The sequence below is a fragment of the Urocitellus parryii genome, chromosome 4 (assembly GCF_045843805.1).
Source record: "Urocitellus parryii isolate mUroPar1 chromosome 4, mUroPar1.hap1, whole genome shotgun sequence".
Lineage (NCBI taxonomy): Eukaryota > Metazoa > Chordata > Mammalia > Rodentia > Sciuridae > Urocitellus > Urocitellus parryii.
Window position 1 is genome coordinate 176,299,386 of NC_135534.1, and position 17,920 is coordinate 176,317,305.

Here is a 17,920-nt window from a genome sequence, read left to right on the forward strand (position 1 = left end):
GAGCCCCAAGGCCACTTAGCCAGATTGAGGGTCTCCCACTGTGCAGCCCAACTTGCCTTGCTGGTCCTGAAGACCACCCCAAGGCCTGGAGTTCATGGGTTCCCAGGCCAAAAGCAACACCTGCACAGGTTTGGAGTGTTTCTCAGAAATCCCCAAACACACAGCTGTGTGTCCTGCCCTTGATGACAGACACTAGGACATGTGGGAAAGAGTCCCTGGACCACACCCAGACCTCCATTCCCCCTCCTCTCAGCCAGGTGGCCTGACAATCTCCAAGACTGAACACTTTCTGTGGACTTGGCAAAGTCAGGCCCTTTAAGACTCCCTAAGAGACTGCATCCTCCTACAGAGGTTTGTCACTAGGCAAATTTCTCTTTGTCTTATGCCCCAAGTGGTAAAGAACTTTTTGGTACCAGGGCCTGAAATTTACTAATTGCTACTATCTATCGTGTGTTTACCATGTGCCCCCCCGACCACCACCACCACTACCACTGTCCTAAGCCTCTCAGGGACCACTCACGTAATCCTCACAGAGTGCTGTGACAACTTGAGTGTGAGTCCTCTTTCCCAGGTGGGGAACTTGGGCTGAAGTTAATAACTCATCCAAGATCACCCAGATAGAATATGGTCATGCTGGGCTTCAAGTTCAGGCAGGGTGGCCTTCCCGCTCCAGAGACATGTTTAAAGAAATGCCTTCTGAAATTTGAATGGGGTTTCTTATAAGTCCCTCTGACCCTTTTTTGGCAGCAGGCTGGGAGGTGGGGCAGGGCCCTGGGTGAACTCCAGTTCCAGCTCTAATTCACTGAATGTGGCCTTGAACAGGCCACCTGCCCTCTCTGGGCCTCAGACTTCCCAGCTATGAAGAAGAGTCAGATCCCATGATCATCCCACCCCGGCCCTGGACATTAGCTTGAAGGAAGGGTGGCAGTGCTTATACTGAGTTCTGAGCCCTCCGACCTCCCCTACAGCTGCCCCCACACACTCAGATACCCACTTGGCAGGTCTCAAACCCTCTCCCACTACGACTTACTTTATCCCCAAATACAGCCAAGGGAGGCAGGTGGGGCAGACATTGCCATCCCCATTTCATAAGTAGGGAAACAATGAGACTTAGAGAGAACAATCAATTTGCCCAAAGATAGGACCTATTAGATGGTAAAGTCCAGACTCAAACCTGTTCCTCGGACTCCTAGTCTGGTGCTCTTTCCTCCAGCCCTCAGCTACTGCTCAGATTAAAAGGGCAAAAGAGGTGTGCTTTCTTGGATTTTCAACTTTGGGAAACTGAGGCTCCAAATATTGAGCCAAGAAAAGGAGCAAACCAGAGCTGGAGGACTCGGGAATTTGGTAACCACTCTTTCTTGGCAGGTGATCATCCGCTGCTTTATAGCATGGTTTCTGTTGCTTGAAGTGGCCAGTGTCCATGGGAAGCCTCAGACTCCTGGGCCTGGGTCACCTACTAGGCCAGTGCCTTCTAGTCTTGTGGCACCAAAGGAAGCCTCTCTGCCTCTTCCTGCCATTCCAATCTACTAATGCAAAAAATGTGGTCCCCAGGGGAAGAGAACAATAAGGACACAGGCTTGAAACCAGTCTTTTGTTCTTCTGAAGAAAAGATCACATGAGCCCAGCTTGGGGCAAGACTGCCAGCTCCTTGACCATCAGGGAGGTGGGTAGAAGCAGGAAGTCTGGTGCCTCACCTGCTGTCCTCTCTGGCAGGTAGGCACAGTGGCTGCCCCATCAGCAGGCCTTTGGCCCAAGGTCACACCTGCAGATAATTAGTCCCAATCAGGATAGGCCCAAACTGCTGACAGGACAGGAACCGGTTCACAAACCGTGGCCCCAGCTGGTAGAACAGGGGTTGAACTTAATATCGAATGTGTCATGTAAATGGTAGTAAGAAATGGACTTGCTCTCTAATGACATCTTTCTTGGACAGCGTGGAGTGTAAGGACTGGGATGGAGCTCAGGGAATACCTACCTCCCACCCTGCCACCCCAGACCCCAGGTAGAGCTGTGAGCTGGACTTGTGGTCTTGTGGGGAGAAGTGGCCACTATGCTCTGGGTCTTGTGGGAAGAAGGGCAGAAGTGGGCTGGAATAGTCCCCCTCATAGATTCAGAATCTCTCGTCAGCAAGAACTTCATCAGCACAGCCACCAACACAGGTGGTTAAATAAGTGCCCTGTAGCAACATGGAGCCCCCGACAGTTCTTAGGGGATGTCCTTCAAGGTGTCTTAACAGTTCACAATGGGACCTAACTGCTTCCTAGAGGGTGCTTTGAAATTTTATATGATGAAGGGGCATTTGCTGGCCTGCAGTGGAACTGTCCCATACAATAAAAAGTTTTCCTTCATCCTACACTGTTCTCATGTCCCGCCAAATGTTCAGATGCGTAAAACAACAACAACAACAAAAACTTATTTACAAATATTCGAATCTAGAACTGAACTTCATTTACATATAAGTGTGAATTTGCAATTTCCATGGCCTTCATATACTCTGACTTTTCTAGGAAGGCAACTACCAACTATACCATGTAAATCAAGCAAACCTTTGTCTTACAAGGAACTTTGCCAAGAGTTCCTCTCCTATTTGTGAAATCCTGCTCAGGATGGGCAGGCACGAACCCCTGATCCTCACCCCTGCCTATGTCTGGTCAGGGGGCTACATTCACAGTGGTGCTTCCGTGTATGTGGAAAGCCCTAGGTCCCTCCATGATGTCACGGGGGTTAGACATTCAGAAGGTATGCATATCAAACACATATATTACTTAATAATAAATAATGTTGCTTTTATTTCTTCTTTACCTCATCGGGCATTGTTTTGGTTTTATCTGAAATTAGATGTGAAAACAGTCTACATTCTTTATGAATTTAATTTCAGGAGAGTAAAGGGACATTGTAAATATTCACTATCCCAAGGGGACTCTGGGTGGGACTGGGTAGAGAATGCCAACTTGATTTATCCTTAGTATGTGATCAATGCTCCATAAAGCAGAGGAAGGGGTGTAGAGATCTTCTACCGAATATCACGTACAAGTGTCTTGATATAGTGTGTGTGTGTATGTGCATGTGTGTGTGTGTATGTGCATGTGTGTGTGTGTGCATATGTGTTGTGGGTTCATACAATGGTTCCATTAACCACAATATAATTTTTGTATTATATTTTGCACTGTCTCTATATTATAATATTGTATTATACTTTTATATAAATGGGAGCATACTTAGCATATGCTCACTTCTACTCAAACATGTATCTCAGACATTTATTCATGTCTGTACAGATAGCTCTACTTATTTTTGATGGTTTCATAGTACTTTATTGTATAAAAAAGTCATAATTTAGTTAGCCAGTTCCTATTGATAGAGGTCATATTGTTTCTATTTATTGTGTTATTATGATAATTTCATGACTACTATACATATGTAGATATCATTGTGCACCTGTATGAATATATCTGTGAGAAGAATTCCTTAAAATGCATATAAAAGTTCTAGGTCAGAGAATAGGTATGTATATTGAAAAATTTGATAGTTATTACAAGTCTCCCCCCCCATAAGAAACTACATCAATTTATACTCCTATTACAGTATATACAAAAAATATGTTTCTCATACCTTTTCCAACACCAAACCTTAATCTTTAAAAAGCTAATGGTACTGTTTTTAAGTGCCTCATGATTACTTTAATTTGCAGCATTAAAATTATGAATCAGATCCACATCTTTTTTATTTACTATTGGGGCATCTGCATTTTTTCCCATTGAATTATCTATACATACACTTTGCCTGGCTTTTCTACTGACTTTTTTTCTTAATCATTCTTAAAAGTTCTTTGCATATTAAGGAAATTCTTTCTTACCTGTGTTTTACTTTTTGCCCCCCAATTTTGTTCGTTGTCTTTTGGATGTTTTGTTTTGTTTTGGTTTGGTTTTTTGCAGTACTGAGGATTGAACCCAGGGCCTCTCTACCACTGAGCTACACAACCCCAGTCCTTTTTATTTTATATTGAGACACGGTCTTGCTAATTTGCCCAGACTGTCCTTGAATTTGCAATTTCAACTCCTGCCTCAGTCTCCCAAGTCACTGAAATTGCAGACATGCGCCACTTTACTCAACTTCTTTTGGTGTTTTTACCTACATACAAAAGATTCACCATTTTAACAGTTATTTATATTTTATCTTTATTTTTAAAAAATATTTTTTAGTTGTTGACAGACCTTTATTTTATTTATTTGTATGTGGTGCTGAGAATCGAACCCAGTGCGTCACAAATGCTAGGCAAGCAAGTTACCACTGAGCCACAACCCCAGCCTCTATATATAACATATTTTTAAAAGGCCTTTCCTAAGATTATAAATATTTTCCCTTATGTTTTTCCCTAGTTTATTTTTTCCATTTAAAGTTTTGATCAACTTGAAGTTTTTGTTTTAATTAATATAATTATGCATACTTATGGGATGCACTGTGGTATTTTTGATACACATATACAATGTGTAATGATCCAATCAAGGTAAGTAGGATATCCATCACCTCAACAACCATTTATTTTGATATAAAGAGTGAAGTAGCCAGGAGCCATGGGACATACCTGTAATCCCAGCAGCTTGGGAGGCTAAGGCAATAGATCATGACTTCAAAGCCAGCCTCTGCAAAAGTGAGGTGCTAAGCAACTCAGTGAGACTCTGTCTCTAAATAAAATACAGAACAGAGCTGGTAGGTGGCTCAGTGGTTGAGTGCCCCTAAGTTCAATCCCCAGTACTCCTCCAAACAAGAGTGGGTCCAATAGGCTGCATTTATAAACACCTACATATATTTGGATCTGTTTCTGCACTCTCTACTCAGGTCCATTATTTGTCTGAAACTTTACTTCCAAGAACAATTTCAGTTATTGGAGCTTTATTGTATGTTTTAACTGTTCTAGGGCTTCTACCCATTTTTTTAATTGCAGAATTTTTCTAACTATCCTAGAGTAATTAATATTTAACATCATTTGGACAAAGTCTCCTACCCCAAATCTGTTAATATTTTGTTTGAGATTGCTTTGAACTAAAGGACTACTTAGGGGAAATGGACATCTTCATGATTTTCAGTCTAAGAACAAACAACATCTCTCCATTTATGTCCTTCAGTGGAGTTTAAGTTTATTCCTAAGGATTCTCTATTTTTTTGTTGTTGTTGATGAGCTCTTTTTCCCTATTATGCTATTGTTTGTTTATAAGAAACCTAGTGATTATATTGATAATAGATTATTCTTAATTCTTCAAAATTAAGCATATTTATGACTTTAGGATACTTACAGTCTTTTCCTACTCTATTATGTGACTTTAAGATATGAATGCTCTTTACCTGAAAATACAATCCACAGCCAGACTTGCTGCCTAGGCCTGCTGCACCCTCTGCAGGCGCCAGGACACTTAACCCACCCGTTGCCCTAGCGCCAACCTTCTAGGTCAGGCTGTTCAACTCCAGAGCTTCTCCGGGTGGGGATTGCAGGATAAAGCGGGAGCTGCTGGCTGAGGGCTGTGCAGGCCTGTCCTGAGAGGCTGCTGCTGCTGACACTAATATCCCATGGCCATGTGGGAGATGGCCCAGTGGAACTGCTCTTCTAATTTTTTAAGGGAAGCCAGAAATTCATATTATTTTTTAAGTGTGGCTCAAATTTTCTTAAAGCCCTGTATGAGGCAATTAGACATATCTATGTGATAGATGATTCTTTTCACTAGCTGGCCACTTCTATAGACATGCACCTCAGAAAGGAGTCCTCGGCCTTGATTCACTGGATTATTATCCACAAGGATGTGCACAAACAGATGTAAAGTCTTCTTGTGACTTGCCTAAGCCCAAGTTCCCCATGAGCCCCAGTTCTCTTTTTTTGGTTGAACCCCAATTCTAATCACCAGCCCTCTCTCTGCAGTGCGGTCACCTCTGGGATCTCATTTAATCATCGGAAGGACCCTGAGAGACCAGGACCATTTCACAGATGGAAAATTGAGGCTCAGTTTTCCAAAGGCAGACAGCAAGGAAGTGGCAGCCCTAGGATGGGCCCCCAGATTATCTGTGTGGTAGAGGGGTCAGCTGCACAATCCCTGGTGTCCACTGCAGTGCCACTGATCACTACCTATGACCTTAGCCAAAATATTCAATTGTCCTGGTTCTTTAGGCAAGAAACAGACATGCTTATAACAGGACCCACCTCCCAGGGTTCTCCTGAGGGTAAAACAAACTCACTTAGCAGAGTGGCTAGCACTCAGTAAGCACTCAAGGAAGTGACTGTGACGATTATTACAAGCTGGTCTAGTCTTCTTTCCACTCTCCCACCCCCACCTCCCTAATTGTGCTTCCTTGAAAAGAATAAGGATCAGGTTCTAGGGGACTGAGGGCCAGCTCTCACTCTTCTCCTTACCCCTTAAATTGGGCAAAATGGGAAGCTGTGAGAAGTCCTGTCATGGACCCTGCTGACATCAGCAGAGAAGACCTCATTCAACATCTGTGTAAAAGTTCACTCGGATTGAAGCTCCCTGGCTCCTTACCCCGTTGCTCACCTCTCCCAACCCACAGCTCAGCTGCACTGCAGGCTCCCCACCTCAGGTGCACTGGGATCAAGTCACTCTTGCCAGCCCATCTGATCACCTGTATCCAGACCTGCAAACAGGGCCCTAGCTATTTCAGCCTGAGCCCCAGTACTGGCCTTCAGGTTCAGGCCTCAGCTGGCCCTCCCTGCCTTGCTGCTCTAGCCTAAGGCATGCCTGGGACTTAGTTCCTGTCTCGCCCATCCCTACTACTAAAATTCCAACCCAGATCCAGTTCTCAGCATCCCTGATGCATGCACAGCCCACCTGCACATCTGAGAACTCCTCATCTCTGTCACTACTCACTGTGTTCTGCACACCAGCCTGTGGGGAGATCGGGCCAAACCCCCACCCAGTGCTCAAGCCCAAGAGCAGCCCATCAGTCCGCCACTGTCTACTTGTATCTTGTGCCTGCCAGGTTGGGCAACCCCCTGGAGATGGCCACTGAGCCTGTTCCTAGGGTTCCATGGGGCAGAGCGATGGAGCTATGGAGACGGGTCCTCTGCAGCAACAAGCCCAACGGTGACAGGCCACATAAAAGGGTTCAGAGAGGGGTAACACTAGCTCCATTTCTTGGGTACCTACTTCTTGGGTACCTACTGTGTGCCAGGCAAGAGTCAAAGCACCTTATACCCAGGAACATGTTTATTATCCTCGCAGCAGCCCTGGGCAGCAGGATTTTGCTATTCCCATCATACAGATCAGAAAACCACAGCCCAGAATTCTTACATGACTCACCTGAGATTGCACAGCTAGAAAGAGACAGGCACAAATCCAGTTATGAGTGGAAGGGCCAAACTCTTTTGCTTTGCCTTCTGGGGATGGAGCCCAAGAACTTGGCTCATGCTAAGCAAGTGCTCAACCACTGAGCTACACCCCAGCCCCAGGGCCCAGACTCAGTCTTCACACGGACAGTGAACATCCTGGCTGCCTTGGGCCTTCCAAGAAGGCAATTGCTTGGCACCTACCCAGCATCTTCCAGCCTAAGCCTCTGGCCTCCTTGACTCATCCCCTGTCTAGAAAATCGAAATGCCACCTGCAAAGGGTTCCACCCCTCCCTGAAGCTGGCACCAAGCAGGGCTGCCTGGCTTAGGAGAGGGATAAATCCCAGACTTCTGAACACTTGACCCCACTCACAGGCACTGCCCCCCCCCATTTTTTTTGTTCTCTTTGAGAACAATGTACAATTATGTCTCATCACAGCCAAAACTGCGGCCCCAGCAGTCTCCCCCTGACCTGTTCCAGGACCTCATAACCTCATTAAAGTAAATGGCCAGTCATGTCCAAAAGCACCAAGAAGCCGTTCTTCCCCTCACCCCCGTTGCCCTCACCTGTCACAATGGGGTAGGACTGTGGGCCCGGCACGCTGCTCCCGATGTCCGCGGGGGTAGGGCTGGTCAGGTTGGCCTTCATGTCGTCCAGTCCTCCGGCCAGTGAGGCCATGGCTGAATACTCGGTGGTCTGAAAGAGGAAGCAGAGACACCTTAGCACCCCCGTTCTGAAGCCCCCTAATCAGATGCCACCGCCATGTTCTGGACTGAGCCACTCAGCTGGGCTAGTCCATGCTTGTGCTGAAGCCCACAGGGGCTCATGATTCCTCTGGTGTTGAAAGGATGGATTCGGCTAGACAGAAGGAGAGTTGTCCAGAAGTAACAACGGTCCCCAGGTGAAGAGGGGAGCAGGGGTCAGGGCAACTTCTCAAGAAGTTAGACCCTGTGGCCTGCAGGTTCCCCTGGCCCAGACCTAAATAGCCAGAGGCATCCGTCCCCCTCAATGCCAAGAAGGAGATATCAGTAACCAAAGCCAGGTATAAATAGCAGTCAGAACAGTGTCTGATTTCTGTGCTCTCTATTCCACAGGATAGAACTGTAAAAACAAGGGTTTAAAAGAAACTGGGAGCTCATCCGGGCTAGACCCTCTTTCACAGACAGGTAAACTGAGGCCCAAGGGGAGAAGGGCTTCGTGCATGATAGAACAGGCAGAATCTCAGCTCAGGGGATGAGTTACCATAAACTGTCACCATAAATCCCATACATCAAGCTCTCTGAATCAGTTTGGCAAATGGTTTTAAATGGTAGAAGCATGTAAACACCTCGATGCTGGAAACCCTGGGGTCACAGTCCCACTCATCAAGTCCATGCCAATCCTGTGCAGTGGCCATGCTCCTTTCTTTAGGCCATTTCATGAAATCAGAGCTTGCCACAAGTCATTTCTTTGCCATTCAGGTCATGTCAGAATGGCCTCCAGAGGAAGCAGGGAAGATACCAAACTGCATCTTCCCATTTAAGGAAGATCAAATTACAAACATGAGCCCCACATCCCTTCCTCCCACCAAACCCCACGCCTATTTTTGGTTAAAGAAAGCATTTGCAAACACTTAAGCTAAAGACTTTGGCTATGCCTGCCAAGCTTTGGTGTGGGGAGCTTCCCAGGACCTTGGCATTGCCATGGGGGACACATCCTTGTGTATCCAAGGTTATGTCCTTGGCACACAGGGACAGAGAAGCAAGCAGTTTTCTGTAAGGGGTTGCAGGCCCCCGGGGTAGGATGATGAGGACTAAGCCACCAGAGGGAAACCAAAGCAGACACTGGGCAAGGGGCAGGCGGAAGGGATTCAGGTCAGGCATGATCCTGGCACTTTTCTCTGTAAATCAGTTAGAAAGCACTTCCCAGGCAGCTTCAATGCCAACCAGGGTTGATGGCAGCCATGTGTCCAGAAGGTGCTGCAGGCCCCGGGGCCCTGAGATGATGCTTCCTGAGGACAGCTGATCCAGAATGCCCTGGGCTCATCCATCATCTTCCAGCAGAGGCTGATGCCAAAACATGTAGAGAAGAGCCCAGGCCCAAAGTGAGCCCAGGGACTTCTAAGGGAGAAGAACAAGGCCAGAGGGCGGGCCTACCTCCATCAGGAATCACTATGAAGCTGCAGTAATTAAGACAGTGCAGTATTGGCACAGAGACAGATAAATAGACCAATGAAACAGAACCGAGGCCAGAAACTGATCTGTGCACATATGGAACCTTGATCTATGAGAGAGGAGACGTACAAATCAGAGGGAAAGGATGGACTCTTTAATAAACAGTGTGGGGTAACTGGTTATCCATTCAGAAACAAGGAGAAAAAAGAAATTGGATCTTTACACCAGACACAAAAATCAATCCCAGGTGGATTAGAGACCTAAATGCAAAAAGCAAAGGCATCTAATGTGGCCAGCTCTATGTCCAGCCAAAAGTCCTTGGGCATAAGCCTGTCCTTCATAGAAGAGGGACTGAGGGCCTTTCTGTCCCCAGCTGCTCATATAGGGCTCCTCCTCCAGCAGCCTTTCCTGACTACAATTACTTGGGAGGCACAAGTCCCACTTTACCTGCTGGCCCTGCCAATTGGTACCGGGAGACAGCAACCTCACCAGCACATCAGTAGCTTATCAGCCACTTACTCTATCTAGACCAGAAGCGTTACCTGTGTCCTCCCATCTCATCCTCACAGTCGCCCATGAAATAGCCTAAATTGTCCCCATTTTACTGATGGAGAAATCGAGACTCTTATTATAAGAAGGAAGTGACTTGCCTGAGGTCACACAGTTTTTAAGTCCCAGAGCCAGGATTCGACCCGGGTCCATCAAACTTCATAGTCTTGACAATGACCCTAATGATTTTACTACTATTGGTCCTGACTCATTAAGAGGTGGTGAGATCAATATGGTGGTCCCAACTATTTTTTTAAGGGAAATGAAAATTAAAGAGAACAGAAAATATCCAAGGCTCTCACACGTAGAAAAGGCAAGACCTAGTTTATGAATCTTTGTTGCACATATCAGTGGCTGTATGTGTGTTAGATGGAGATAAAACTCCATTTCTTGCTCTAAGTTATGGCCAGCGGTGTTGGAAAAACACTACCTTCATTGCATGCAGCAGGGAGCCTTTGGGGAAAGGTCACTGTCTAGACTTGGTTCCTGTAGGATAGAACTTGGTCATGGCATTAGCCTCCTAATTTGCTAACGATGAATTTGGAAGTAAAGCTCACCAGAAGCAGCTCCTTTAGTGCACTGCAAAGATGGAGGTCAAAACGCCTCTGCAAGCCTCTCAGGTGGCATCTTCTAGAGTTTCTGGGTCCCTGGGGACAGGTTTCCAGATACCCTGCTGGAGGCCTGAGCATAGTGGATTTGTGTTCCTTCCAGTATTCAACCCTCTTGTGTTCTACATGGGCTGTGAGACCAGACCTGTTCTTGGACAAATCCCAAGAGAAAAGACACATGGCCCCCAGAAATTCCAGCCATGAAAAATAAATGCACAGAGCCATTCTCATGGGGCAGGGAGTAGTCACGAAAGGTCTTGGGGCAGGCTGTTTTTACCCTGCGATGAGCAATCCCTGACCAGGCTGAGAACAACTAGAGGAAGGCTCCGAGGTGATGGGACAGGAGTGACCCACAGGCAGGACACATGCACTAGCTGGAGAGGGCCGAAGTATAAAGGGTCAACGTGGAAAGGTAGACAACTGGGATCTGACCACAAGGGGTGCACATGAACACGCGGCTGCGCAGTGAGTGAGTGCTCCCTCAGAGCCGGGTGGCACCCCAGCCTCGAGTCAATGCACCTGCGCCCTCCCCACCGATCCCAGGTCTGCTCCCTTCCCACCCTCCAGCCTCCCCTCTCTGGTATGATCTTCAAGGGGAAGTCTGCTTCCCCCAAAGATGTGGCACCAATGCCCTGGAGAACGGCAGAAGGGACCGTCAACCCCACCTCAGAGTGTCTTTACTTTCCAGATGGAAATTGCTATTTGATTTTGCTTTAGTCAATAAGTTCAGTATCCAAGTTCATCTAGTCACTCCAGCGGCTGGGTTTGGATCATCTCTTCAAGACAGGACATCTTCAACTGTGCGACACACACCTGGGGAGGTCCCAAAACTCCAGACTCAACCCCCACTGGCTCCCAGCAGGTAAAGCAAACCTCCCTAAGAGCTGCGGCTTGGGGGACTTGGAATGAGACCTCAGATGCCCCTTGTCATCGTGCCTCCCACTTCACCACCTGGCCAGTCCTGCCTGGAGCCCAGCCCCTCCTTGTTGATGGGATTCTACATCTCTGCTCCTGCATGAGCCAGGGGATGCTGTCATTTCATTTTGCCCAATTATTCCCCAAATCCTCATCACTGTCTAACCCTTGGAGCTGCCAGTGATTTTTTTTAAAGGCAACTGCATCTTTCCAATATCGGGAGCTCCCCAGAGCATTACTGCACCAGAGGCTTCCAGGACCTGTCCTGCCTCGGCCTGGAAACCCACCTCAGTCACTGAGAGAACTCTTATACTGTCTGCAAAACCCAGCACAAATGTCACCTCCTCCAAGACATTCCTGGCCCTAAAGCCCTAAAAATAAGTAACTACCCTCTCACTCTGCTTCCTCACTTGGTGGTATTTTCCAGAAAGACCTCCTTTATCATACTTCCCATCACACATAATGGCTGTTTGTCTGTCTCCCTCCAGGTTGCCTTGAGAACACGGAACATACTGGTCCCAAAGTGTTTGTTGAATGAATGACCCAGTAGCACAATATAAGTCACAGCTCTCAAGAATTAATTGGAAGGTATTTGGACAATAGTTCCAAGTGATATGCCAACATCTTCTGCCCTCCTCTCACCTCTACCCCTCATCAAGTCAGGTGACTGGAAAACAATGTCCCTGTCCAAAATTAGACTCTGGGGAAGTGTCTTCTCTGGTATGTGATGGAATATTAGGCATTCAACATTTGTTATGAAAAGAAAAGAAAAGAAAAGAAAAGAAAAGAAAAGGACCATACAAAGATTATGTTCTTTTTGTTTTGTTTTGTATTTTGATACCAGGGATTGAACCAAGGGGTACTTAACCACTGAGCCACATTCAGCCCTTTTTCATTTTTCATTTTGAGACAGGGTCTCACTAAGTTGCTGAGGTCAGCTTTGAACTTGTCATCCTCCTGCCTCAGTCTCCCGAGCCACTGGGATTACAGGCATGCGCCACTGCACCTGGCCAAAGGACTGGTCTGCAGACACTGCCCACTAGAATATTCAGATTCTTCATCAATCACTTCTGCATTTCAGTACCAGAAAAAAGGGGGGTTTTTCCCCTTGATGAATTGTTAATTTGCTTCTGACTGAACAACAAGAACTTTAGAAACCACTGCATATCCCTTTTTGCTTTGCTGCCAGGAAACTCTGTCAAATTCAACCACCATGATCACATCATGGCTGAATCCTGGTACAGTGATCTTCCTCTTTACATAATTTCTGAACTTCTTTTCACACTTAACTCATTTAAATACACGTAATAGCTTATTTTGCAGGCCACCTCAAGACCTTTGGGAAAGTGGAAGCTGGGTGAGACCGAATGATAGAAAAAGAAAGATGGGCAAGAAGGAAGAAAGAGAAGAAAATAGAGAAGAGAGTAGAGAAGGCGTTGCAGGTGCCTCTTCTCCTGCTAACAGTAGCAATCTACTTGCATTCCTCATAGCTACTTGGGAAGCCACGGGCTGGCCAATGGGGGCAGAGAAATGCATAAGTCACCCTGCAAAAAGGTGTCAGCATGCCTATACCCTTGGGAGCATTGTCCCATCCCACCCACCACCACTCCAGCAACTAACAGTCACAGGCAGTAGCTGTGTCCCACAGTAGCTGTGTCCTAGAGCTCTGAGTCCTTGGGGCTCTTTCTTAGGATATCATCTTGGGGCTTCTGCTCTCTTCTCATTAGGGACCCCCTGGGGCTTGTCCTTGCCCCGGACTCAGGAAGAGAAATGAACTGAGGTCAGCAATTCACAGACCACCCACTTCAATGCTACCAATTGGGATACAACTTCTTCTGCCTACCACCACAGACTCCAATAAAGCCTCAAAGTCAAGGTCAAGATCACCAGCCCCCTCATAGACACCATGTTCCAGTTAATGGAAAGCTTTATTCTCTCGAACTCAGTCAAGAGGATACTCAGGGTCTCTTTCCCAATGTGAAAAAATGGAGATGGGATGGACTTCCTTAGTTAATTTGTATTCATGTCATGTATAATCTATACCCAGCCATAGAGAGAACACCGTGATAGGAGTGGTCACAGCCAGGGCTTAGCCCCTTTCTCACCTGTGTGAAGCAAGCAAGGCCAGCTCCAGGGAGAAAGCCACACAGGGAAGAAAGAGTAAAATGGTATTTTAATCCTAATTCCTAGCTGTTTCCTCCTATGAGTGGGAGCTCTGAGAATCTCAGCGCTGTTTGCAAACTATGCAAAGTGAGATATTCAAGAATCCTCGCAAAGGACTCGGGAGGAAAGAAAGTGCGCACTGGGCATCATTTGGGTCCCTAGGAAATTACCTGGAAAAGGGCTGCCTGGGGCTGCACCAAGTATTGTCCCATCAGCACGGGGCACCACTGCCACAGCATGGAGGAGAGAAGAAACAAACACGTGAGAAAGAGGCATCGGGGCCGGCATCGGGACCGGTGTCCCGACAGCGGGGCCAGCGACTCAGATGGCCTGGAGGTCTCCCCATCACCTGCAGGGCTCCTCCAGGCACAACGCCCAGCCTTGGGTGGCCCTTAGGAACCTGTCCAGAGCCAAGCCAACCACTCCCATCCTGAGGACCAGACACCAGCCCCCTGCACACCTATCCAGAGGAGGTGGAGGCTAAAGTAAGGAGGAGGGTCCTCAGGCCTGGGGACTGAGATTGAGGAAGCAGAAGGATCTGCCCCCAGGCCCCTCCCCTCACTGCTTCCCACCTGCATGGGGACTTCCATTCAATGATCTGTAAGTCCCTTCTACTGCTGACCCCCTTTGCCACTATCAATGGCTATATAAGGTGTGGATTCCATCTTCAACAAATGAAATGAAAGGTAAGAGAGTCAGAGGGGAGTCCATAGGTTAAAGGAGACTGGACACATCAATTTGTCACAACATAGACCCCGATTCAGGCAAACAGACTGTAAAAACCATCATGACATAAAATGGAACAATTGGAAATGTGAATACTGATGGGTATTTTTATGACATTAAGGGATTTGCTAACTTTTTAGGTGTGATAATGATATTGCAATTGTTTATTTATTTATTTATTTATTTATTTATTGTTGGTACTGGGGATTTAATCCAGGGGTGCTTAACCCCTGGGCCACATTCCTGGCCCTTTAAAATTATATATATAATTTTTTAAATTTTTTTTAATTTTTTTTTTTTAGACAGGATCTTGCTAAGTTGCTTAGGGCCTTGTAAAGTTGCTGAGGTTGGCTTTGGACTTGCAGTCCTCCTACCTCAGCCTCCCAAGCCACTGGGATTACAGGTGTGCCCCATTGTACCCAGCAACAATTATGTATTTTAAATGGTCTTGTCTTTTAAAAATTCATTCCAAAATATTTACAGATGAAGTGACACAATGTCTGGAGTTTGCTTCAAAATAAAGTGCAGTTAACATAATGTGGTGTAGCTATGCAACGGAATTCTAATCAAAAGTGCAAAGGATACACATCACAACGTCAACAGGCCTCAACATGGATGGGCCTCAGAAGCACTCTGATAAGTGAAAGAAGCCAGGTGGCAATGACATCCATGTCTGGACTGTCCAGACATGGCCAATCTCCAGATATAGAGAGCAGAGCAATGGCGGGTAGGATCTGGGGGGGGGGGGCAGCAGGGATTAACTTATAAACTAGCACAAAATATCTTTCTAGCGAGAAGGAACTGTTTTAACCCTGGACTGTGGTGATAGTTGCACAACACCTTAAATTTACTAAAAGCCACTGACTTGCACACTAACAATGAGTGAATATTATGGTATAAAATTATACTTCAATAAATTCATTCAAAAGTAAAGTGGAGTACAGAGAGATCTGGGGTATGGGTGAAACAAGACTGGAGTTGGTAACTGTTGCATCCGGGTGAGGGGATTAGACTAGTATCTCATCTCCTTTCAGAGTTTCCATAATTAAAGTAAAAAAAAAAAAAAAAAGAAAAAAAATCCAGCCAGCCCATGTTTGACTTGCAGCTGCTTTTGCTGGCACTCATAGGTGGTCCACAAATACTTGTGAGATAATGAGAGAATCCAAGAGGTCAAGGTCAGCCAGGAGTTTGCTCTTGACCTTCTCTTCTCTTCCTTGTGCCCCTGCCCTGCTCCTCCAGCACCAGGCCCCCTGCATCTTCAGGGACTCCAAAGTTTCAAACACAGCATGCATCAGATTCTTGTCTGCCTAGCACTTTCCAGTTGGCAACGTCCTTGCAGGTGCCTGACGTCCTTGGGAATCCTGGGGTGCGAGCAGATGCAGAAACAGAGCTCAGAGAGGGGAGCCCAGGTGTGCGGATGCCAAGCTCAGCGCCAGTCCCCAGCCCCAGAGGCAGAGCTAGAATCAGAGATGACTACACCACGGGCCCTGAGGGTAACGCTCACACACTTTCAGTGGGACGTCCTCCTCCAGGGAAGCAGGCTGGCCGCAGACCCAATTCTACTGCTCCTGCCAGGCGAAGGCCAGAAGGAGCCATGGTCTACATTTTTAACCCTGGATACACAAAAACTACACCTGGAAAAGTACGTGAGGGAGTAGCCCTGTCTTGATCACAGGATTAGATGGGTTGACAGGGAGCCTGAAGACCCGGCTCTGCCTTGGTCTCCGGGGCGACCTGGATAGACCCCTCCCTGCCCAGGCCTCAGTGACTCCACTTGCCATTAACTCATGGCTCAGAACTGCCAGGGCCCTCTTGACTCCGACACCTCACTAAAGTCAGAGTAGGGTCCCCACCCTGAGCACTGGGCTCTCCTTGACGCAGCCTCAGTCCAGGATTAGGCTTCACCCTGTGGGTTGGTGAAGGTTTTGCTCTCTGTCCCAAGCCCCCAAATCCAGAGATCTGGCAGCCATCAGGGGAGGCAGGGAGCCCACTAAGGCAAGCAGGACAGAGGTCAAGTCTGACTCTGCCAAGTTCATGGTAGGTGACAGTAGGCAGGCTCCTGTTCTAGGTTCCTTTTCTCATTTGTAACCTGGGGACATACAATCGGCCTCAAAAGGTCAAGAGAAGGCAAATAGGGAGTGATGAGAATGTCAAGTCTGGAGGGCAGGGCTTTTTCTTTCCATTTTTTTTTTGAGTTCCCAGGGCCAGATAGATTTAAAAAAAAAAAAAAAAAGAAAGAAAGAAAAAGAAAAGAAGAAAGAAAACAAAAGCACTTTTAAAAAGTCTGCTGCAAAGGATGACAGGAGAGAGCCTTGTGATGGCACTGCTTTGTGTCCTGAGTCTATCACTGTCAACAGTCCAATTGTACTACTGAGTACAGTTTCACCAGATTATGTCACTGGGGGAAATGGGGCAAAGGGTACATGGGATCTCTTTGTATGATGTCTTACAACTAAATGTGAATCTATAATTATCTCAGAATAAAAAGTCACATTTTTTTTTTAAAGTGACAAAGTACCTAAAATCCAGGCTACTCTGGAGGTTAAGGCAGAAGGATCACCCATTCAAGGCCAGTCTGGGCAATCCAGTGAGATCCTGTCTCAAAATAAAATAAAAATAAAAAGAGCTAGGGATGTAGCCCAGCGGTGGTAGAGAGCCCCTGAGTTCAATCCCCAGTACCAAAAAATTAAAAAGTAACAAAGCAAAAACACGATTTTAGCATGGAAGGATGATGACTATCTCTTGCAAAAGTACTCCATCATCCTCAAAGCATTCCTGTTCACATTAATGAAGAGGAAGAATTGCCAAGGGTTCTGAAAGGCCTCGCTCTTTCAGGAAGTCCTCCATGATTTCTTCTCCTCTGTGTTTCTAAAACAACTGAGTTTGCAGATGTCTGCTAAACACCTGTCACTCTACATTGCATACTGTTTAGGGCCCCCTAAAGAGTGTGAGCTTTATAAGGAGAAGCTGTGTTTCTCTCATCCTTGTGACAGCAATGCCTGCTTCGATCAATGCCTGTGGAACTAAGTGACTGGGACAGGCACTATGGCCTGGTATCAGAGGTGCTTCCTGGGATCACCGAGAGGATAGATGATGTCAAGGTGCTTTTACTCATCCACAAGTACCCTGGGCATGGATGAGTCATGCTCTTTATTCTTTTGGTTCTCCAGACCTGTGACCAGGCCTGAATCAAAAGGGTTTGCAGTAAAATCAAGGGGTCTCCAGGAAGAGATGTGCAAAGTTTAAATGACTCATCTCCCCAACAACTGTTCTGGGTACAGCCTGCAGGTCCCCCTTGCAGCATACCCCAGAAGGTTCCCCAACAGAGTGGGAAAGCAGGAGAAGCCTTCATGGAGGGAAGTGGAGCCAAATACTGTGGTTTCTGTCAAGGAGAAACTTTTCCAGCAATGACTAATCAGGAAGCCATTTTCTTACCCTGGCCTCTTATAAAAATTTGATAAGCTTCAAACCTCAG

General features: G+C 46.6%; 1 protein-coding gene across 1 annotated transcript in view; it reads right to left on the reverse strand.

Moving 5' to 3' along the window:
• Nucleotides 1-17,920, reverse strand: part of Pax5 (paired box 5) — a 180,078-nt gene that overhangs the window by 73,762 nt on the left and 88,396 nt on the right. The window contains exon 7 of the mRNA XM_026415205.2: nucleotides 7,898-8,027. Within this exon, the coding sequence (XP_026270990.1) occupies nucleotides 7,898-8,027 (130 nt within the window). The remainder of the gene's footprint in view (nucleotides 1-7,897; nucleotides 8,028-17,920) is intronic.